A 21,254-nucleotide genomic window follows, 5' to 3' on the forward strand; every position below is an offset into this window, starting at 1 on the left:
CCCTCCTCGTTCCTCGGATTTCTGCCGATTACCGCTCACCCGGTCGTCGCGCCGCTACCTTTGCCCACGCCGTCGCTGCCGATGCCGTGCCACCTGCTACCCTATATCGCCCTGCCCCCGATCGCGCCCCGGGATCCCCAGCCCCAGCCGCCTCGTATGCCCCTTTTTGCCTTTCCCATTCTAGTCCCGACCCTTGCCTCTCCGTGTAATCGCATCGACCCGTCACCGAATCACGCACGAGTCCGCGACTCGGGCGCCTGCCCGCTCGTGCCCGCGCGAGTCGGCTAGATGACGAAGACGCGCGTCCGCCTCAGCCCACCCGTGCCGCCTGCGCCTCTCATGCCGCTGACCAGGGCGGCGCGGCCACGTTGGAGCTTGGCAAACGCCTCGTGGATGTGCGCTGGCTTGAGCGGCTTCTCGACCGTGGGGCGCAGCGTAAACAGGCCGCAGAGCTCCGTCTGCTCCGGATCGTCTTCGTCTTGCTTGGACGCTTGAGCCTGCTGCTGCTGCTGCTGCTGCTGCTGCTGGTGCTGGTCGATGATGCTGTCGCTCCTCTTGCGCTTGGAGGGTGACGACGATGTCTCCCTCCCCCCTTCCCCAGAGGGCGGCGGCGGCGTCTTTCGTTTCCCCGCGGCGGCCGTCGTCGATTCTCCTGGCCGCGCCGTCTCGGTAGACACGTCAGCCTCGTTGGCCGCTGCGCCCGCATCCTCCTGCTCTGCATGCGCCGTCGAGCCGTGTTGGTGTGTAGCGGCGTGGGACGAGGTGGATGCGCGGTTGCGGCTCCGGTCCTGTTCCTCCAATCCCCGTTTGATGGCCAGCGCGGCGAGGACGAGTTCGCGCACCACCTCGAAGGCGAGGAAGCCGAGGATGTCGATGATGTCGTCGTTGGGCTTGACGTCGAGGTAGGCTCCGGCGTTGATGAACTCGCGGAAGCGCTTTCCTGTGCGAGCAGAACGCGGCAGTGATCGTGTTCGAGTGAGCGCGGACGACGGCGGGCGATGGGTCAGTTAACCTTGCGTGGGCCGCAACGGGAGAAGTTCGGGGACAGCGCGTACCTCTTCGGAAGGTGAAAGAGGCTTGACGGCACTCCGAGTAGTGCACGTACTCTTCCCTCGTCATCCTTCGGGTCGCCTCGTCGGCATCCTGCATCGGTCACGGCACATGCAAGAGGACGTAGGTCAGCGACAGCATCCCCAAGGGCCCCGCAGGTTGATCCAGCAGCTCGACTGCTCACCCTCAGCCGCTGCATGCTATCCTCGTGTGCCTCGATATCATCCTCATCCTCCTCCTCATCCTCGGCGGCTCCATTGGCCGGCCGCAGGAACTCGGAGTAGGCGCTGCTAAAGTCCCAGGGCAGGCGGATCTTCTTCATGGTCGCCTTGACCGGGTTCTCGATGGTGGCATCCTCGGCGAGGCCGTCGACGTCGGCCGCGCCACCGCCGGGCCCGCCCGCAGCGCCGTCGCCGCTGTCCTTTGCGTTCTTCCGCACGTCCTTCCAGGAGAGGTAGGTGCGCAGGCGGTTGATCTTGGCGCGGTCGTAGCGGATGAGGAAGATGAGGTCTTCGGCCGAGAGGTACTTTGATCCGCGGCGCTGGGCCAGTCGCCGCGATTGGATGATCTGTTGGCATGGAGGGATGGGGAGAGATGGACGATCAGCTTGCCTGCATGTGAGGGTCGAGTGGCTGCGAGCACCGCCGCCCTTTTGTTGCTGCTCCGAGGCCCTCACCATCTCGATGGTCTGGTTCCGAACAATGTCTTCGATCAGCTTGGTCACGTCCGGGTGTGGGTCAGTGACGTCTCCGAAGACGAACATCTGCCAGATGAGTGTGGACACGAGGTATCAGCCAGCCATGCTTGCTTAGCCCTGAGCCAAGGAGCAGTCCCTTCTGCTCACCATCTGTGAGATTTCGACTTGGTACTTGTAGTCGAGCGCGGGCGAACCATCGTGCCCGTCTAGGTCGGCGGCAGAGGATGCCGTCGCCGCCGCTGCTGCCGACTTCGATGCCATGCTGCGGTGTATCTCTGTGAGTCGCGGGAGGTGATGCGCTCAGAAGAGCCGACGGTGAAGATGGAGGATGGCGTGCGGGTGATCCGGTCGAGGTGGAAGAGGAGGAGGTGGGTGGGAGGAGGAAGCGAGAGGTGCGGCGCCGGCCGAGCCCCAACACGCAGGGTCCAACCTCCCTCGGCCCCACCCTCGAACTCCACATTTCGCCATGCACCGCCACCACCACCACCACCACCACCACCACCACTCCTCACATCGCAAACAGGCCAAAGTCACAGGCCAACGTCACATGCCAAGGCAGCAGCAATCAAGTCCTATGCCATTTCGATAAAAGCGGCCCTCCGATGTCATCACAGAGTGGCGCTTGGCGATTCCAGGAGCGGAAGATCGGGACAGCGAGGCAGAACGGGTCGTGACAAAGCAGGACGCTAAGTTTTGAGGTATCGTGAATGGATGCGGCGTCGTGACAGCGGGTCATGAAAGTACTGTGTATGAGTCTGCAAAGCGGAGAAGTCGAGAACGGCCAGAAAGGGGGCGGAAAGAAGGCCGCCTATCAGGCCATGAGGCGCTGGAGGAGCCAGGCAAAGACGACGACGTAGAGCACGACGAGCAGCTTGACCACGGGCCCGGTCAGCGGGGCGCGCCGCCTCTGCCGCGCCCGCCATGCCTCGAGCTCGTCGGCGTCGAGGTTGTCGCGGCCGACGCGGGCGATTACGGCCTCGTAGCCGCGGACGGGAGCGTCCATGGCGTCCCACCACGTCTTTTGCGAGGCGTACTTGACCGCCCGCTGGCCCATGACGGCGCGCGCCTGTCGGTCGAGGATCAGACGCTCGAGGAGCATGCTGTAGGCCTTTGAGCACTGCGCGAACCACGCAGAGTGTGGCGTCATGGCGGCCGCAAAGTCGACGACGCTCGGGATCGGCGTCGGCAGGCCATTGGCCATCTGCTCTCCGCCGGCCACCTTTGCGGTCGGCCTGGAAGGCTTGCCAGTCTCGTCGCCTGCGCCCGTGGACCGTCGCTCGGGCATCATCGGACGCATGCTCGAGGCGACCGAGGATGCGGCCGAGGCGAATTCGTTGATTGCCACGGCCGAGGCCGAAGAGCTGAGCGGGGAAAGCGACTTGGCACCGGGCGTCGGCGGACGGCTATCGGCAGCACCCGAAGTCGAGCCCTTGGCAACGGCGCAGATGTCGAGCAGCAGGCCCGTCTTGCCGTGGCAAACGAGGTTGCTGGTCCCCTCGGCGTGCATGCCGACGACGGGCAGGCCCGAAGCCAACGCCTCGAGGACGACTTGGCCAAACGTCTCGGTGAACGACGGGAAGGCAAACACGCTGGCACTGGCATACATGGCCGCCAGCCGCTTGCCCTTCTGGTGGCCCATGAACGAGGCGTCCAGACTAAGCTTGCTGCAGAGGCGCGTCAGGTCGCCGCGGGCCGGGCCGTCGCCGACGAAGACGAGCTTGGCGTTGGCGCGCACACCGGCGGGGAGCAGTCGGAAGGCCTCGATGAGGAGGCGAAGGTTCTTCTCCCAGCTGATGCGGCCCACGTAGAGGATCACCGTCTTGCTGTCCTTTGGCTCGACCTCGATGCGTCCGGCGGCCGAGGAGCTGTTGTTGATCGAGCTCGTTGCCATGGCGGGCGGCAGCGAGAAGCCTGCAGCGGGCAGATCGGGGATGCCTGCGAGGCTGTCGTAGCTCGGCGGAGGGCTGAGCTCGGGCGATCCTATTGGGCCAGTGGGAGGGGTGCGGATGAAGCTCTCGTCGTCGAGCAACGAAGCGCGGCGCGACCCACCTGCGGAAGTTGGGCCCGCACCGCGCCGGAAGCTCCGGCTTCGGACCACATTGACGCCCAGCTTGCTCGCCAGCTGAGCCAAGGCAGCCTCGTCGTAGGGGCTGCCAGCAGCCACGTCCGCCGCCGACACGCTGGGACTCAGCGGCTGGGTCAGCGACGCCGGCTTGGGCGTGCAGCCCCAACTCTCGCGCAGGTTCTCGTCACGAGCCTGAGGCTGTTGGTGGCGGAACGACGAGATGGCGGTCACGGTGGATTGATCACGTCAGCGCGTGCTTCGGGCAACCCTTCGGGCCTTCCAGTGAGGGAACTACTGCCGGCTACTCACGTTGAAGAGCTCGGTGTCGACGCCGCGACTCCAGATCTCGACATTCGAGAAGCCCTTGCCCTGCAGCATCCTACGAGTGCTCTCGCTGGGGCAGAAGACCATCTCGCAGCGATCGTGCAGGCTGCGAGTGAGGCGCCACATGGAGTTTTCGAGCCAGGGGATGCCGAAGAGGGTGGCGTAGGTTGGCAGGTTGGTGTGGTACGACGAGACGCACGGCACCTCGGGTAGCCACTTTTGCACCACGGGCAGCATCTGGGCGCCCAGCCAGATGGGATCGACAAAGTGGATGACGTCCGGCTTGAACTGCTGCAGCCTCCGAACGAACCTGGGCCGCATGAAGTTGAGCTTGAGACCAGGGTAGACGATCAAGGGGACGCCAAAGGTGCCCACGACGGGGTGGCCCGCGTACGAGGTCTGACGGCGCGAGATGAGTAAGAAGAGGAGGTCCGCGATGTCGTCGAAAGTCAGCTCAGATGACGAGGCCAAGGAGCCATAGACGGAATGTGACGCTCACGAGCCCAGTCTCCGGCCCCAGCACCATGGCTTCGTGTCCCTCGGCGTTGAGATGCTCGAGCAGGCGCGCCAGCGTCCGGGTGACGCCATCGACCTTGGGCAGGAAGTTCTCTGTGACGGGCGTTAGACTGCGTCGTCAGCTGGTCGCTCGAGGCCGTGCTACGTTGCCGTCGCGCCACGCGGTCCTCACCAGTGATGATGGCGACCCGGAGCTTCTTCCTCTTCTCATCGCGAGGGTAGATGTCGGCGGCCCGCCGGATCGACTGCGCGGTAGCTGTCATGTCGAGAGTCTGTAGCGTGGAGTTGTCTTTGCCGCAGCGTTGATGAACAGCTCGAGAACAACGAAGATGACCTTGGACGGGAGGACGGGTGTGGGCGCAAAGGAAGAAGGTGTGTGGCTCGAAAGCTGGTGAGCACGACCAGAGGGGTCGATGTTGATGTGGCAACGGCCTACAAAGGACCTGCCTCGGTGTTGGGCCTCGGTGGCGGGACGGGCGCAGGAATGCCTAGCTGAACGGCGGGCATCAAAAGATGGGCGGGGTGCAGAGGGACATGAAGGCTTCGTCCGGCGTCGACAGGTACATGCTTCGGTGGGGAGGACGGCAAAGGGTCCATAAGCGAGCACCCGTGCCCTCACGGCACGTCGCTATACAAGCACACCGTACCCCCGGCGAGGATCCTCGGTGGCTCTACTTGCTTGTGGCCGGTCTGTCACTGCGGGTATCTACCGCCGGGTCAGAGGCAGAGGCACCGGAAGGCAGAGGCAGACAAGGTCGTGTCGACGTGCGGAGGGTGTGGCATGAGGGGGTTGGCATTGCGTTGCGGAGAGGGAAGGGCACGTCTGGCTAGTGGCGAGGACACGTTCCGGGGTCGACAGCGGAGCGGGGCCGTCGTCAGGGCATGGCGGGATCCGACAGAGGTTTGGGTCGTCGAACGAGAGCTACGCACGGTGCCGGCATGGTGGGGCGACGGAAGGAAGCCGACGAGGTGGCGGGCGGGTGTCACTTTCGAGGCGCTGAGCACGTTCAGCCGGCCTTTCCACCTTCTCCACACACGTGCCACGCCAAATTTCCTCGCCCCGCCTGGCGTGCCCGCTTGGCTTGGGCAGGTCTCTAACCTCTTCTTGCGTCCACCTGTTCCGCCTTCCCGTCGAACCTCCTGCCTCGCCCCCCCCCCCCCCCCTCTGCCACACATCCCGCGCACCATCCATCCGACAGACCGACAGACCGCCAAGGACGCCTGGCCAGTGCGGAAAAGCCGGCGACCAGGACCATGCCCAATCTCGACAGCCTCGTCTCCTTCCCGATCCCGATCGCGGGCGGGTCTGCGCCTTCCTCGACCACCGCATCGTCCTCGCGGACGCCCATCCCGCCCGCGACGTCGCACATCCTCGTCACGGATACGCTCGACTCGCCCGCCTCGTTCGTACTGGTGCACTTTCTGCGTGCCGCCCTCTCCGCCCACCGCTCGTCGAGCCAGAATGCAGCGGCCTCGGCCACAGCCAAGGGCAAGGCTAGGGCGACGGAGAAGCACATCGTCTGGCTTGGCTGCGACGCCAGTGGCCTCGGGCACTGGAAGAACCTCGTGCGCCGTTCCGGCGTCCAGCTCGATGCCGAGATCAGCAAGGGTCGCTTCCGCCACATCGACGCCGCCTCTGCCCTCCTTGCCGACCACACGGAAGATGCTCCCAGCCGGCCCGGTCCCTCTGCGCCGCCTCCGAAGGGCTTAAAGACCCTCTACGACAGCATCGCTGCACAACTGCGGCAGATCCGCCTGCAGAGGCAGCAGGAGTCGCAGGCTCAGGACAGGGTCGGCGATGATGCCGGCGATGCGCAGCTTGCTTGGCAAGCGGAGACTCTGATCGTCATCGACGACCTATCGGCGCTCGCCTGGAGTCTGGAAACGGTCGACAGCCTGGGCAGACCCGTGGACGTGGCTCTGCACGTCGCAAAGTGGATACGGGCGTTGCGCGCGCTGGCTGCCAAGGTGAGTGATCCAAGACGAGTCTTGATCACGCGGAAGATCGATGCGGCAATGAGGATCGCCTGCTAACGGACAACTTGCTCCCGCACCGTCCCCGCAGCACAAGGCATGCCTCCTGACACTGCAGCACGCAGACGCCACCTCGGTCGCCAAGACCTCGTCGTCCTCCAACACGGCTTCGGACGCCATCGACGAGTCCATCTTCCGCTCTCTGTGCAAGACGGCCGACGTGTGGATCGAAGTAAAGGAGCTCGGCAGTGGACGCGCCCGCGACTGCGACGGCGAGATCACCGTGCATCCCCTCGTCCGATCTTCGCTTGCCCCAGATTGGACCCATCAGTCCAACGAGGACCTGAGTGAAGGTTTCGAGGACGGCACGCCGCCGCTGGCCGCTTTTGCCATCGAGACGCCTTGTCCGAGTCGAGCAAAGGCGATGCTCTACCGAATTGCACACGATGGTCAAACGGCGACGTCGGGTGCCTCGGGGACCGGGACCAGCACGGGCAGAGTCCAGCTCTGGGCTCGCGGTACAGGCAGAGGATTCCTCTGAACACGCATCAACCAGCGGCAAAAGCAGCCGGCGACGTCTTCGTTGGTGTCGTGCCTTGTTTGGAGGCCTTCGACGTAGGGTATCATCGCGAGTAGTTTTGCGAGTTCGAGTCGTCCAACCCAGCGGCGTAGACGGGCTCATCGAGCGTCTCAAAGGCGCAGCAGAACGTCTGGTCCGACGCGATGAGGATCTTCTGCCCGTCGGGCGACCATCGCACGTCGCTGGCCCGGAAGTCGTCTGTTCATCGGCATCGATCATGATTGACCATGACTGCATCAGTGATCGGCGTCTGGGCACTGGACATTTCCTCCGCGCCGCACGGCAACTCACCAGTGGGGATCGGGATGGCTTCTGCCCTCTGTGTGAAGCTTCCGTCGCCGCATGAATCGTCAAGGAGCTCCCAGGTGTACAGCGCCTGGGTGTCGCACACGACGGCGAACTTGCCTCGATGCGCAGGTTTCCAAGCGACCCGCTTGATCGGCATGTTTGTCTGCAGCACCGAGAGCAGTGACGGGCGACTTGGCGCGGAAGCCTCTTCGCTCGAGAACGCATGGACGAAGAGCGTAAAGGGTAGACGCTCTGCATCATTCAGGGCGTTTGGCGCAAGTCAGGTCCAGTCAAGCCAATGTTCTGGCTTGGGCTCAGCCGGCACTCACCGTTGAACGAAGCAATCAGGTGCCCATCGGGGCTCCAGTCCATCCAGCTGATCCCTAGCTTCGGGTTCGGCTTTTCAGTATCGGTGCGAAGCGCGGCGGGCGACAGCGGCAGGCTCGCCATCTCGACTGTGGGCGTGGACACGGAGAGCATCGTGTGGCGTGTCAGCAGCCGGATCCTGTGCGCGCGAAAGGCGCAGATGGGGCCCAGTGTTTTCTTACATGGGGCGATGCCGCGAGCGTGCGTTTCTTCGAGCCAATTCAGAGGTTCACGGAATGCTTGCTGAGGTCCGAGGCAGACGGCGCCCTGAGAAGGTCAGCTAAACAAAGACCCTCGACCTCAGCAAACTCCATCAGTTGAGCAGACTTACCAGACGTCCGTATGCGCTAGTGGCCTCACTCGCACCTTGGCCGCCGATCAGCCGCTTTGAGAGGTCGAACGAGCACGTCTCCGTCCACTCTTGGCTTTCGAGTATGCGGAGCTGTTTTGATTGGTGATCACCTGCCAGTCAGCTGGGACTACGGTGCATAGCGATCAGCCGATGGATCGCACGAAGGCTCACCTGCTCATCGTAGCCTCCGAGAGCAAGATACTTGCCGCTCGGATGCCACCGCACCTCGCGCAGACCTAGACCGCCACCCGCGACGGACATGAGCGCCTCGTCCTCCCTCCGCGCCTTGCCCGCGGAGCCCGACGATGCCGCTGAGGACCGCAGCCTGGCGCCGCCGCTTTGGGAAGCGCCCATGTGTGGCGACGATGTTGCTGGACTTGGATCGAGGGGTGCCCGATGGGACGGTTCGCCCCCCGAGAGAGCTTCGGCGCCGAATGTCGATCGAAGACGGCCCAACGGCGTGTAGACCAGGAGCTTGTACTGCGCAGGCGGGAGGCGGCAGGTTGCGTCAGCCTTTCGGACCGACCGCGGTGATCATGACACGGAAAATCGACTCACTTCTAGCTGGCCCTCCCACACTGCGATATGCAGCCCATCCGGTGACCAGGCTGCATCAGCGCAGTCGTTCGTAGCCAGCGCGAAGGACTGGACATGGGTGAAGACGACCGGCTTTCAGTATCATTCGAGGATCAAGGGCTTGCCGAAGCGAGGGCTAGCCTGGCATTCTACTCACCACGTCGAGCTGCCACTGCTCCTCTGATTTCAAGACGTGGGCGCTCTCCCTCATCTCTGCCGCAGATATCCTCTCGCACTTGAATATGTGGATCTGATCGCGGTCCGCGCCCTTGAGGATCATGGCGAAGCGGTCGGGCCTCTTGGCGGTCCGTATCACTGCAAGAGTGGGGAGCAGGGATCGGCGCGTTCGCATCAGCGAGAACACAGACTGCCGAACGCATCGACGTTCGGGGATGCTCACGCTTGTTCCGCTTGGGGCCCTCGATTGCAGAGATGGTCTGGTCCGGTAGGCTGTAGATGGAAGCGCGCAGCTGGTGCTGGCTGAACATGACGACGCTGCGCGGCCCGACGAGCGGTGTCCATGTGGCGCCGACGAGGCCTTCGGATCCCGAGGCTATCCTTGCGACCCAGCCCTGGTCCTCGTCTGATCCGTCATTGGCCTCCTTGCCCGGATCGAGCGAGACGACATAGACGACGCCGTTGTCCTGTCGATCGGTGGTGGTGACGAGGATGAAGGAGCCGTCCTTTGACCACTCGATGGCGTCGATGTTGGTCTCGAGGTTCCAGCTGCGGATGACTTGGAGCGTGGAGCTGGCCCGCACCAGCAAGGTGCGCGGCAGGTCGCCGCTGACCGAGGCGAGAAAGGTGGAACCGGGAGAGTAGCAGATGCACGCCGCGCTGGCATGCCGGAACGCTGCCGTAAAGTCCATCTGGCGTCGTCGGGCGGTGGAGAAAGTCACGCTCCGGCAGGGGATGCGTGCGGATGTGATCCGAAGCTGGTGCAGTCAGGGGTCGCCTCGATTGGGGCCAGGATGTCGAGGTCAGGTTCGTCGAGGTGCTCAAGGTCGGATGCACCCAGCCGCCACCAGGCGAACCCCAGGGACCAACACGAAACCAGACAAGCGGCGCGTTTCCTCCACCTTAGCTTGACTGTTAGCAGGCCCGGCTTGCCCTCGCCAGGCTAGACGGGCAGCGCGGTCCAGCAGCCAGCAGCTGCCAGGTCCCGCCAACCTCACGTGCCCGGATTCGAAAAAAGGAAGGCCAGAGATAGGCTGGCAGGCTGGGCTGCAGACGCACGCACTTGGCTTGACAGACGGGCATTTCGTCGCCGCCGCCGACCGCAAGTGCCACGCTCGTCACCACCATCACCACTCGCGCTATCGCCGTCCACTCTCCTCCCTACCGTCCGTTTCCAGCGACACGCAAAAGCAAGCTTGCTGCCTTTCTTTCCTCGCTAGCTGCACTCAACCTCATCCATTCGCACACAGACCGACTGCCGGCCACATGTACGCCGACCGCGAAGAGGCTCGTAACGGCCGACCCGGCTCCGGCGGCGCGGGCTACCGTTCTTCTCACACACCTGAGCTGGAGATCGAGAAGATTCCGAGGAAGGAGAATGGCAGCGAGGGCAGGAGCTTCAGCGAGAGGGAGAAGGAGCTGCAAGAGCAGCTGAGGAGGTGAGTTGACGATGATCACCGCGCTCGATAGGCATGCACAGACAGGCTCAGAGGCACTCGACTGACCTTGCGTGCCCCTCTGCCCCGATCCCACACCCCGACAAACACCTGGTCTTGGTCCGACAGGCGAGCTCTGGCATCGCGCGGCCACGCCGATGGATCTGGCAACGAGGCCAGGACCTCGCGCAGCAGGTCACCCGGCTCCAGCCGCCGGTCCGCATCTAGGAGCCGAAGCCGCGAAAGCTACCGCAGCAGGCGAAGCCATACTTCCCGCGCCCACTCTTCGCGCGCCGATGATGATGCAGAGGATCGCCGCAGGCGCAGGCGCGAGGACAGGGATGGCTACGACAGCCGCTCGCGTCGCAGAGAGCGAGACCCGGAGGACGACTACGACGAGGAAGAGGCCGCCCGCGAGAGGCGGCGCAGGCGCAGCGACAGGGAGGATCCCGCTCGGGACCGAGACGTCGACCGCGACTACCGCTCCAGCAGCCGCCGCGGCGATCGCGGCTATGAAGGCTCCAGCAGGTACGATCGCGACCGCAACAGCTCCTACTATGGCGACCGCGACCGCGGACGGTACTACGACCGGGGCGATCGCGACAGGGACGACTATGGCTACGGAAGCCGCCGTGGTCCCATCGATGACGACAGGCGACCGCGTTCGAGGAGGCCGAGCCGCTACGCCAGCCCCGCGCGTTCGGCGCGATCGGGCCGCTCTCACCGCTCGCCCAGCCCTGGCCGCCGGGAGGCCGAAGAGTACGAGGAGCGCTCCGTCTTCTGCTCGCAGCTGGCGGCGCGCCTCACCCAGCGTGACCTCGGCGAATTTTTCGAGGAAAACCTTGGCGAAGGCGCCGTCAAAGACGTCCGGATCGTCATGGACCGTGTCACCCGAAGGAGCCGCGGCGTTGGCTACGTCGAGTTTGCCGACAAGGAGCTTGTCCCCAAGGCGATCGCGCTGTCTGGCAACAGCCTCTACGGCCTTCCAATCCTCGTGCAGAAGACCGACGCTGCGCGCAACCGCGGCGAGCCGAGCGAGTCTGGGCTTCCGCACCGTCCCAACATGCCGCAGCCCAATCCGCTTCCCCAGATTGACCCCGCTATGCTCGCCAACCTGCCGCTGCCCCCGCAGCTGCAGCAGGCGGCCGGCACGGGAAGCCCGATCCACCTCAACTTTGGCAGCTTTGGTGGCGGCAGCGGCGACAGGCGTCCCCGATCGCAGAAGCCTGGCCCGGGCCACCCCAATGCCGCCGCTCGGCTCTACGTCGGCAGCCTGCACTTCAGCCTGACCGACGAGAACATCAAGGCCGTCTTTGAGCCGTTCGGCGAAGTCGAGTACGTTGACCTGCACCGCGAGGCCGACACCGGCAAGAGCAAGGGCTTCGCCTTTGTGCAGTTCAAGGAGCCCGAGGACGCCAAGAAGGCGCTGGAGTCGATGAATGGCTTCGATCTCGCTGGCCGCGCCATCCGCGTCGGTCCGGTCAACGCCAGGGGCTCGGGAGGCGGTCAGCAGCAGGGCTCTGGTGCCGGCGCTGCGACCGGAGCCAACACGGGCCCGCTCGGAGGAGACGCCCAGGGTGGCCACCTGCCGACGCAGACATCGGCCTACGACAACGGCGGTGGAGCGGGCCTCAACCCGGACAAGCGCGCCGCTCTCATGCAGAAGCTCTCTCGCACCGACTCTCCGGCCGAGCCCTCGGCTGAATCCGCCCAGCAGTGAGTCGCCGTGAGATGCCGTTGCTTCTGATGATTTTCCGGCTGTCGCTGACCTCTCTTGGCCCCTTTCGCTTCTCGCACGACCCTACAGGGAAAGGCCTGCTTCGATCCCGCAGGCCACGAGCACCTCGCTGCTGCTCAAGAACATGTTCAATCCAGAGGAGTGAGTCCTCACGCCGCGCTCTGCCGACCCGATTCGACGAAAATGAGCCCCCAGCTGACATCCGCGGCCCATGCATCTTTGCCTCGACCCAATGCGCGTTTGCAGGGAGACGGAGCGAGACTGGGACCTCGAGCTGGCCGAGGACGTCAAGGAGGAATGCCAGAGCAAGTACGGCCCGGTCACGGCCATCCACGTCGAGAAGGAGTCTGCCGGCGAGATCTACATCACCTTTGCCGACACCGACAGCTCCACAAAGGCCATGGTCGGGCTGAATGGTCGGTGGTTCGGCGGCAAGCCCATCAGCGCACAATAGTAAGTTCCTTCTTTCCGCAAGCACACGGCCGTCGATTCGCTCCGGCATCAGCAGCGCTGACGACTCTCGACCCTGTCCATCTCGTCCCACGTTGATCCTCTCTCCGCAGCATCCCCGATGCCTTTGTCAAGGCGAGGCTGGGCTAGATCATCACGCGGACTCTCCTCCCCCACAAAAGACCACCCGAGCGATCGAAACGAGCTCACGCTTTGCGCCACGCGGTCCAGATCCTCAGAGCAGTGCGGCGACCCTCTGAGCAAACCCCTACCCCTCCTGCTTGCATCCTGATCTGCAGACGCATCGACTTTGGATCGACACTACGCTGAAAAAGGGGCAGCAGCGTAGACGACACGGACGCCCAGCAGCTGCAGCGCGCACAAACACCTGATCAACCATCCCCCCCCCAAAAATTGGCTGCCCAGCCGGTGCTGCCGTCACCTGCCGATACGGGGCGGTACGGTCTCCAGTCCGATGCAGCCGACAGACGAGCTCATGCCGCACCTCCCACCCCTTCTCTCTGTCTCTCTGCGCCGCCTTCGCACGCCTCTGCTGCCGTCGCAGTCAGCAAGGCTACCTCTCCGACAGGATGCGTATGCGATCAGTTGGCGATCAGTTGGCGGTCAGTCGGCACGACGATGGCTACGACGTCCTCGTCAGCCTCACGCCCTCACCCCTCGAGGCGCCGCCTGCACCGTCCGGCTCCGCCTCTGCCCTCACACCGTTCCACCCTCCAACATTGCCTCCCCTCTGCATGCATGCCTTCACTCCTCCCATCTCTGTCGAGCCACATCACAGATGCAAGGGTTTTGGCGAGGCGACAACCCCGATCTTGGATCCTGGGGAGATGGCACAAAGATCATGAGGTTGCCATGATGCAGGGTATGTCTTCCTTGGCTCCATTGACGGGGCGAGCAAGCGAGCCAAAGAGAGAACAGGCGTGGTGTGCGCGCTATGTGGCGGCATCGCCCGCCACTCGGAGAGGCGTGGCTGGCGATCGAGCAGGTGTTGAGACGGCCCGACCCTATCTCTTCCCCCTTCTCCTTTGCTCCTCCTCGTCTTCAACATCCCATCCCCTCCCGTCCGCTCCTGCCTCCCCACGTCTGCGACGCTCTTCCCGCGGTCTCGACGCCGCCGACCCTGTCTCGGCCACCTTTTGTCCTCCCTCGTGTAGTATGTCCCTTGTCGCGCCTTTCCCCGAAACCTGATCCCTTGACCTGTTGTTCCGTCCTCGCCGACGAGCTTGAAACGACCTCGCTCGGTCCATCTACGCATCGACATCTACATTTCCTCGTCGTCGTCGTCCAGGAGGTCGTCGATGTCCTCCTCTGGGAAGTCGCCGACAGTCACCTTGTCGGGCTTGACAAAGCTGCCGTGCAGGTTGCGGCAGGCAAAGTAGCGTTCCCCGGCGACGCTGGGTGCATTTTGACAGAGGCAAGCAAGGGATGGCGCCGGGTCATCATCAGCCACGCCCGTCGAGGTTGGGGGAGCGCGCGGGCGGCAGTAGCGGGCAGACTCACGATCCATCGTTCTTGCCCACAGGCTCATCGTACTCGACGCCAACCCAGATGCCAGCTGCGAACTTGGTCGGGCCGACGAATCTGACGGTGCCCCTCCTCCCCGCCGCAGCGCCTCCTGCGAGGTCGACGGCGCACCTCGCGCCCGGCTTGAGCCCGGGGGGGATGGCCTTTTCCTCCTCCTCCTTTGAGGCGATGCTTGCCGCTTCGGCTTTGGGGTCGAACCTGCCGAGCTTGTTGCGCTGCTTGTAGGCGAGCACCGTGTCCCTGCGCTTTGCGTAGGTGTCGTCGTCCATCTCGTACTTTTCCACCAGGCTCTCGTCGGTGTAGGTCTGGACGAGCTCCTTTGGCCGCGTGTCGAGCACCTTTATCGCCCAGTTTTCCTCGACGCCGAGGTCGAGAAGCGACTGCGCCTCCTGCGGCGATCCGGCGGGGACGTGGAGGTACAGCCGCGATGGCGATGTGGCATCGTCGGTGCGCGACGTGTGAATCTCGAGGATCTGGTTCGAGGGCGGGACGCCGACGATGGGCTCGAGGCGGTGCTTGAGGTCGTGCAGCGGGATGCTCGATGGCAGCCTCCGCTCCGAGGATACGAGCGTCGAGGGCGCGTGGATGAAGAGGTTGAGGACCGACATGGCGGGCCGGGCGTGGTCAAAGAAGATGGGACGGCTAGGTGGTAGTGGTGGCGGCAAGAGAGCAACACCACTTCTCTCTTCTGGTGCGCAAGCGTTTCCCGGTCGGGTCTCGGCGGAGGGCGGTGCAGGCAGGCCTGCAGGCCGTGCGCGGCGAGTCTTCGTACTTCCTTCGCTTCCCGCCAACCTCCACACCCGTTTGCTCCAAGGGCCTGGCACCCGACGGCGATGGCGTAGCCGGCAAAGGAGGCCGACTGTCGAGCACCCGAGAGTGTCGCCCGTTCTGCTTGTCTTCGCCACCATCCCTTCCCTCGGAACCTCGCACGCTGCCTCACACATTCCCACAACATGCCTGGCTCCAACAACGACGAGTACTCGGTGCACCTCTGCACCTCGGCCGCCCAGCTGCGACAGGCCCACCGCGTCCGCTGCGAGGTCTTTGTCACCGAGCAGGGCTACGGCCTCGAAGAGGAGGTCGACCAGTGAGTCCTGGCGCGGTACATCTGCGCCAGCGTAATGCAGCCGCGGTCGTCTTGGCTGACATCTCCGCTCCTCTTCCTCGCCCGCAGGTACGACCCGGTCTCGGCCCACTTTGTTCTCGTGCACAAGGGCGACCCCAGCAACGCGGTCGGCGTCGTCCGGCTGGTACCTTACCCCCTGCCCATCCCCAAGCAGGATCCCGACGGTGTCGAGCCCAACTCCAAGGACTTTCCTCTGGGAGGAAGCCAGAGCGAGTCGTCGACCGCATCGCATTTTGTCTCTGCCGTCTTTGGAACCAACTCGTCACAAAGGGACGCCGCCCACGACCCGACCCTGACCGATGCGGAGGAGAAGCGGACCGAGGACCTGATCCCCAACCTCGGAGGCGCAAAGCTCGGCCGTCTAGCCGTGCTCAAGGAGGCGCGCGGTAAGGGGCTGGCCCAGCGCCTGGTCAGGGAGGCCGAGGCTTGGCTGATCAATGTCATCGCGCACCACACCGGCGAGAGGGAGGGCGCCTTCGGCCCGCCCGACCACGACAACCAGACAAAGGGCGACTCGCTCGGCAAACATCAGAAGGTGCAGAGCATCCTGATCAAGATCAGCAGCCAGGAGTACATCCAGCAGCTCTACAAGAAGTGAGTGCATGCTACGCCCGGCCGCCAGGCTGTCGAGCGAGCGCCTTCTCTGACCCCCCGTCTCGGGTTCCCTCGTTACCTCCCCGTTGCAATCGCGACCGTCACAGGATGGAATACTCTGCTGTCGGCGACGTCTACCTCGAAGAAGGGCAGCCGCACGTCTTGATGTACAAGGAGCTGGTGCTCAACGCCAAGAGCCCGTAGATTTGTCCTAAATTGCGTCGCAGATATGTCGTAGACTCACCGTCCGATTAGCCGAATGCACGGCATGAGAAGAAGTGGCAGAGGCGATGTGGTCTGGAAGACATCGCCGTGATCAGCGGGTATCAACGCCACCATCGCCTCCAACGTAGCGGTGGCCATGTGAAGATGGGAGACTGTGGACGGGCGACTTCATTTTACGCTCGGAAGACGCGTATTGTGCGCCCGAGGCCCGGTCTGCACGCAGCAGCGCGAGATCAACACCTCTCCCTGGCCGCCCTGTCCAGACCCTGCCTAGCCTGCTCCTCCCCCTTGGCCACGCCAGCCAGCTTAGCTTGCTTTGTCCGACGCTCGATTTTCCCTCCCCTTCAGCCTCCGCTTCCGCCTATCCGAACCTAACGGTAAGCCTGGCAGGCCTGGTGATCCCCTCTCGTCACACCATCACATCCTCGGACCGGCCCTTCGCCTTGCGACGCCCCGCCCCGCTACGTCCCGCTACGACAGACGCACCTCGACGACCGCGGCAAAGCGGGCTGAAGCGCGACTACAGCCGCTCCCCTCCTTCTGGATCTTAGACGACCATCGCCCTGCTTGCGGCCTCGCTCCACCTTACGCCAGCTGCCTTTTCGTCGCGCCAGCAGCGTGGCGGCTCCCTCGCCCGAGACTCAATCGACCACCTTGACGACCGGTCATCCGCTCAACACATCACGCACGTTGGCCTCTCCGAGACACCTGGCATGCGAATCGTGAGCGCGCACCGCTGAACCAGGGTCACCCAATAGCCCCTCAGCCCCGCTTCGGCTGCTCCGTCCTCCCAGTCGGCCCGTTCCAGCGACTGGCTGGGCCGCTCGTAACTCGTCTTCACCGACCTTGAGCTCTCTCACCACCACCTGCACCGACCCTCGTGGCGCTCGCCAGCCATGTCGGAGCTGTTCGACTCGCTCAACTTTCCCAGCACCGGCATCACGTCGTCGCAGTCGTCGCAGCCCTCCACGTCGCGGGTATACTGGCATGCCTCTCCCTCTCCAGCCTTTCTCAGCACCCGCACCGGCACGCCGTCCAAGGCTCGCGGCGAGCATAAGTCGCCCACGATACCACCCCTATGCACCCAGGCCTTTCTCGGCGAGCTGAGAAAGGTGTCGGCCGCGGCCACCAGCAGCCACGCCTCATCGTCGCGACCAACCCTCGTCGTCGGCAGTCGGTACGATCCCGCTCTCGGCTCACCCGTCAGTCCGAAAGCCAGGGGCAAGAGGCGGGCCGATCCCGAAGCGCTCACGATAGACGACGACGGCTCCTCCGACGAGGACGGCGACGGTGGCAGCGCCAGAGGCAACCGCCTCTTTCTCGGCGAGATCGACGAATCCAGCCCAGAGACGAGGCGGCGGAGAACCATGGATGCTGGGCATACCGGACGCTTGCGCAAGTCGCCCCTGTCTTCCGCCGACGCCGCCTCGCAGTCCCAACATGCCAGGCAAGGCGGCGAGAGCCTAGACTCGGCGCGGAGAGCGGATGGCGGCCGCGCCAATGGCAATGCCGACGATGCCATTGGGCGAGGGGCTCAAGACCGGCGCTCCGAACCCGCACGAGATGGCTCGAGCAGCTCAGCATCGGCACGGAGGCAGCATCGACGGAGCAGGGGCAGCAGCAAGCGCCACAACCCGAGCGTGTGGGTGCAGGGGCTGGGCATAACAAGGTCCGATAGCCCGCGTTCGCTGCTCGCCCTTCCGCTCGCGGGCGGCGCCCTCGACGAATCAATGGACGGGCCGGTCGCTCCGCAGACAGCTCGGAAGCTGTTTGAGGACCTCAATGCTGTGCTCGACGAGAGCTGCAACGCCATTGTCCAGCCACGCGCTGCCCGACCGCCTCGGGACGAGGCCGAGTCAGCAGCCTCGCAGTCCTGCAGCGCCCCCCTCGCAGTCGGCATCGGCGCTGTCGAGCATGCAAGCAAAGACGTGGTCGATATCGGTAGGCCACACAATGGCGAAGACCCTCATGCGCAGCCTCAAGGGGCGAATCGGACTGGGTTCGCCAGAAGCACGTCGCTGCCGGATCGCACACAAGCCGCGATCGATTCTCGCACAACACATGCCGTAGCGCGACGACCTGGCGGAGAGGGTGACTCCTCGTCAAGCTTGCCAACCACGTTCGGGCCCCGTCGCGTCCTCAGCGCAGTCAAGTCGCACAGCGATGTCTTTGCCAGCGACTACAGCGACGCAGCACACGAGGAGCGGCGCCGGCAGGTCAGCGAGTTCGCTGCAGCCGCCATTGCTCCCGTAGCTCGCTCTATGGACCCGGCAGCACCACGGCCGTTGTCCAGTCGGTCCAATCTCCCGCCCCGAGCACCCAGCATACCTCCAAAAGCCTATGCCAAGACCGGCCTCGGTGTGACGAAAGAAGCGGCCGCGGTCGAGCCGCCCCCGGGCCCGGCGAGAGGGGACGCACGCAACGACAGCCGCCGCAAGCTGGGCACTCGACCTCCGGCCGTGCAGCCGCAACAGCCCATCCTACCATCGACGACCATCGACAGAGAACCTGGGAACGTTGACGCTCGCACAGCCGCCACCGAGATCGTCGACCTCACGATGGACGACGAGTTTCCAGACGTGGACTCGGCCTCTTCGCGCAGCACGTCTCCGCGCAAGTCCCACACCCCTTCACCGACAAAGCAGCGTCAATCGTCTGTTGCGAGCACGACGACGGCACCTGGCCGATCGCGGTCGACGGGCAGCACGACGAGGACGGCGCTGGGGATGGGCAAGATCTCGTCCGCCTGTCTATCGCAGGCCCGCCAACCCGGCCTGCCGCGCTCGTCGCAGAGCGTCCTGGGTTCCCAACGGCCAAAGCGAGCCGTAACGGCTGCGGCCACGTCATCGGTAGCCGGCAGGGTCCTCCAAGCGCCGTCGAGGAGCTCGCCCTCTGCCCCCTTTCGCCCGCCCGCAAAGACGCGTCTCCAGACCGCCGCCGCAGCTGCGGCGGCGGCATCGTCAACGACCTCCAGTACCGGGGCCTCTCGCACGCCGTCTCGAGGCAGCGACGCCACGCTGCAGCCTCGCACAAAGCCCCCGCAGCCGCCGCCGGCGCCGGCCGCTAGCAAGGCCCACATCGGATCGGACGACAGCTTCGGGCTGAGCGATACCGACGACGCGGCCTTTGCCAGCCTGGCTAGCGAGCTTGGCTTCTGAGCGGCGATCGGGCCCCTCGACCTCATCCCTCCACCACGCGCTTGTCTCTCTTTGCCCTCGTATCTGCACTTGTCGCCACCCTTGTGTCTGTCCACCTTCCAGACCTTGTCTACCTTGCATCTCACCATTACCCCCTGATCCGACCCAGGCGCCCTTGCGGCACGGCACGAGATCAAAAGTCGGAAAGCGTCGATTCAGCGTTGATCGGAGCGCAGTAGCAGGCATAGCCAGCGATGATCTGGAAAGCGATCGCAGCCGCGGTGAGGCGAGGGAGGAGGCGGCGCAGCACCAGAAATCTAGGAGAGGTCGGGCTCGTCCTGGATGCCCTTGCGCACCTGCCGGAGGAGGCTGGCCTGCCAGCCGAGGACCTTTTTGGTCCTGTCGTACTCCTGCACCCTCGAGTCGAAGACGGCGAGGTCTCCGGCCTCGGCGGCCTCGAGGAGGCTGTGGAGGAATCGGCCTTCCATCGTGGGCGGGAAGGTGGGATCTTGCTGGGCGTAGTAGCCCATCGCGCGTCCTGCCGCGACGTAGTCCTGCAGACCGTGTGAAGAGGTGGGGACGCCTCGAGGTCAGGTGGGCCCATGATGGAGTGCGTCGGAGGAGGAGGAGGAGGATCAAGGCAAACGTACGGGGATGGCAAGGTAGCAGAGGCCGGCGTTGAGGTAGTAATCCTTGACGCTGTACCGGGTGAGGTTGCTCTCGAGGCTCATGGCGGCCACCTGCTCCCACCTCTCGATGGCCTGCGGGAAGCGTCCGAGGTCGGTGGCGATCTGCGCCGCCTCCCTCCAGCATCCGGACGCCGTCCTGTGCCGTCGTGTTGTCGGCCAGGGCAAGAGGATCCAGCAGAAGAGGACGAGCGTCAGCATGCGACGTCGCAGCGTGAGGCGACGGGGGAGGGCGGCGTGGGAGCGTCGTGACTCACGCCGAGGCGCCTTCCTGCGTGTACCACTGCGCCGCCTGCTCGTAGGCCTCGAGCGCCTTTTCCGGGTCGGCAGCGTCGGTCTTGTAGAGCTCTGCAATGGCTTTTTCTCGGTCGGCCGCCTGGCGGAACCGGCCGCGCTCGATGAGAATCTCTCTTGCCCTGGTGAGTGCGACGACCGCCACTGCAGTTGTCGATGAGTACGGAGAGCGAGCCAACAGGCATGTCAGTGGAAGCCGTTAGAGGAGGGAGAGGGGGAGAGCCCCTTAGCACGCCTAGTTCGCCCCGTTGGCCCCTGAGCCCACTCACGCTCTGGCCTGCTCATCTTGAAGCACTTGTTGGCCTCAAAGAAGGTGTTGGCAGCATAGTCCTTTTCGCCGACCTTGACCTCGGTCTCTGCGGCGCGCATAAAGGCGTTTCCGGCCTCTTCGAAGCGGTTCTGGATGCGGAACTTGTTGGCGGCGGCCTTGAAGAGCTCGACGGCCTCTTCGAGCTTGCTCTGGGCCGACGAGAACCAGCCTCCAGAGGCCGAGGCCTTCTTTTCGGCGTTCTTGAGCAGGTCTTCGGCGCTCGAGGTCGACATGGCGGACGAGTTGCGGCCTGTCAGAAGATGTGACTGGGGGAGAGGGTTGCGAGAGGGTCGTTTGTGCGTCTCTGTGGTGCCGTTCGGTGCGAGAGGGGGTCGAGCTGAAGTTGGAGGGAGAGGAGGCGGCGCCGTCCCCTTGGCACCCTGAAACTCCACTTTGTGGGCCAGCTCGATGGCGGTGCAGCTCCAGGCAGGCCAGTGCGCCCGTCCCTCCTGACCTGGCTCGGAACCGAAAAAGGAGACCTCGAGTTGTCGGGCCCGGGCTGACTTGAAGCCGCTGCCGCCAGGAGGCAAGGTGGAGCCAGGCCCGGCCATCGGGGTCCGCCCGGCAGCTTCCCCGCACGCCACACTGGGCGCGGGCCGCGAACCCCTACTGCTCCTCGGCTCAATCAACCTGCCTGGCCGCCTGGCCCTTTGAACATCGGCGATCTTCAAAGGCTTTCCTCCCCTGCCAGTTGTACCCCTTGCTCCTCCTCACCACCTGGCTTTCCATCTCCCTCTTGCTTCTGCGG

The 21,254-nt window shown here is 64.6% G+C and overlaps 9 protein-coding genes across 9 annotated transcripts; 4 read left to right on the forward strand and 5 right to left on the reverse strand.

The window, feature by feature from the left end:
* Positions 1–284: 284 nt before the first annotated feature.
* Positions 285–2,008, reverse strand: PFL1_00222 (uncharacterized protein; the record flags this gene model as incomplete). The annotated part of the gene is made up of 5 exons (XM_007877719.1): positions 285–940; positions 1,056–1,143; positions 1,235–1,618; positions 1,727–1,813; positions 1,895–2,008. The coding sequence occupies 5 exons, from the start codon at positions 2,006–2,008 to the stop codon at positions 285–287; spliced, it is 1,329 nt and encodes a 442-aa protein (XP_007875910.1).
* Positions 2,009–2,558: 550 nt separating this feature from the next.
* Positions 2,559–4,915, reverse strand: PFL1_00223 (uncharacterized protein; the record flags this gene model as incomplete). Its single annotated transcript, XM_007877720.1, has 4 exons — positions 2,559–4,010; positions 4,122–4,535; positions 4,636–4,745; positions 4,825–4,915. 4 exons carry the CDS (start codon positions 4,913–4,915, stop codon positions 2,559–2,561), a joined length of 2,067 nt encoding a protein of 688 aa, XP_007875911.1.
* A 991-nt stretch (positions 4,916–5,906) lies between these two features.
* Positions 5,907–7,167, forward strand: PFL1_00224 (uncharacterized protein; the record flags this gene model as incomplete). The annotated part of the gene is made up of 2 exons (XM_007877721.1): positions 5,907–6,620; positions 6,718–7,167. 2 exons carry the CDS (start codon positions 5,907–5,909, stop codon positions 7,165–7,167), a joined length of 1,164 nt encoding a protein of 387 aa, XP_007875912.1.
* Positions 7,168–7,249: 82 nt separating this feature from the next.
* Positions 7,250–9,657, reverse strand: PFL1_00225 (uncharacterized protein; the record flags this gene model as incomplete). Its single annotated transcript, XM_007877722.1, has 9 exons — positions 7,250–7,404; positions 7,498–7,746; positions 7,824–7,949; positions 8,043–8,103; positions 8,192–8,302; positions 8,384–8,692; positions 8,771–8,857; positions 8,946–9,103; positions 9,189–9,657. The coding sequence occupies 9 exons, from the start codon at positions 9,655–9,657 to the stop codon at positions 7,250–7,252; spliced, it is 1,725 nt and encodes a 574-aa protein (XP_007875913.1).
* Positions 9,658–10,231: 574 nt separating this feature from the next.
* On the forward strand, positions 10,232–12,739 carry PFL1_00226 (uncharacterized protein; the record flags this gene model as incomplete). Its single annotated transcript, XM_007877723.1, has 5 exons — positions 10,232–10,404; positions 10,531–12,117; positions 12,209–12,280; positions 12,386–12,592; positions 12,703–12,739. 5 exons carry the CDS (start codon positions 10,232–10,234, stop codon positions 12,737–12,739), a joined length of 2,076 nt encoding a protein of 691 aa, XP_007875914.1.
* Positions 12,740–13,871: 1,132 nt separating this feature from the next.
* On the reverse strand, positions 13,872–14,742 carry PFL1_00227 (uncharacterized protein; the record flags this gene model as incomplete). The annotated part of the gene is made up of 2 exons (XM_007877724.1): positions 13,872–14,004; positions 14,111–14,742. 2 exons carry the CDS (start codon positions 14,740–14,742, stop codon positions 13,872–13,874), a joined length of 765 nt encoding a protein of 254 aa, XP_007875915.1.
* A 345-nt stretch (positions 14,743–15,087) lies between these two features.
* On the forward strand, positions 15,088–16,058 carry PFL1_00228 (uncharacterized protein; the record flags this gene model as incomplete). Its single annotated transcript, XM_007877725.1, has 3 exons — positions 15,088–15,221; positions 15,309–15,854; positions 15,962–16,058. 3 exons carry the CDS (start codon positions 15,088–15,090, stop codon positions 16,056–16,058), a joined length of 777 nt encoding a protein of 258 aa, XP_007875916.1.
* A 917-nt stretch (positions 16,059–16,975) lies between these two features.
* Positions 16,976–19,237, forward strand: PFL1_00229 (uncharacterized protein; the record flags this gene model as incomplete). Its single annotated transcript, XM_007877726.1, has 1 exon — positions 16,976–19,237. One exon carries the CDS (start codon positions 16,976–16,978, stop codon positions 19,235–19,237), a length of 2,262 nt encoding a protein of 753 aa, XP_007875917.1.
* A 296-nt stretch (positions 19,238–19,533) lies between these two features.
* PFL1_00230 (uncharacterized protein) lies at positions 19,534–20,739 on the reverse strand (the record flags this gene model as incomplete). Its single annotated transcript, XM_007877727.1, has 4 exons — positions 19,534–19,770; positions 19,867–20,041; positions 20,160–20,340; positions 20,466–20,739. The coding sequence occupies 4 exons, from the start codon at positions 20,737–20,739 to the stop codon at positions 19,534–19,536; spliced, it is 867 nt and encodes a 288-aa protein (XP_007875918.1).
* Between the last annotated feature and the right edge of the window lie 515 nt (positions 20,740–21,254).

The sequence above is a fragment of the Pseudozyma flocculosa genome, assembly GCF_000417875.1.
Source record: "Pseudozyma flocculosa PF-1 unplaced genomic scaffold scaffold00001, whole genome shotgun sequence".
Lineage (NCBI taxonomy): Eukaryota > Fungi > Basidiomycota > Ustilaginomycetes > Ustilaginales > Ustilaginaceae > Pseudozyma > Pseudozyma flocculosa.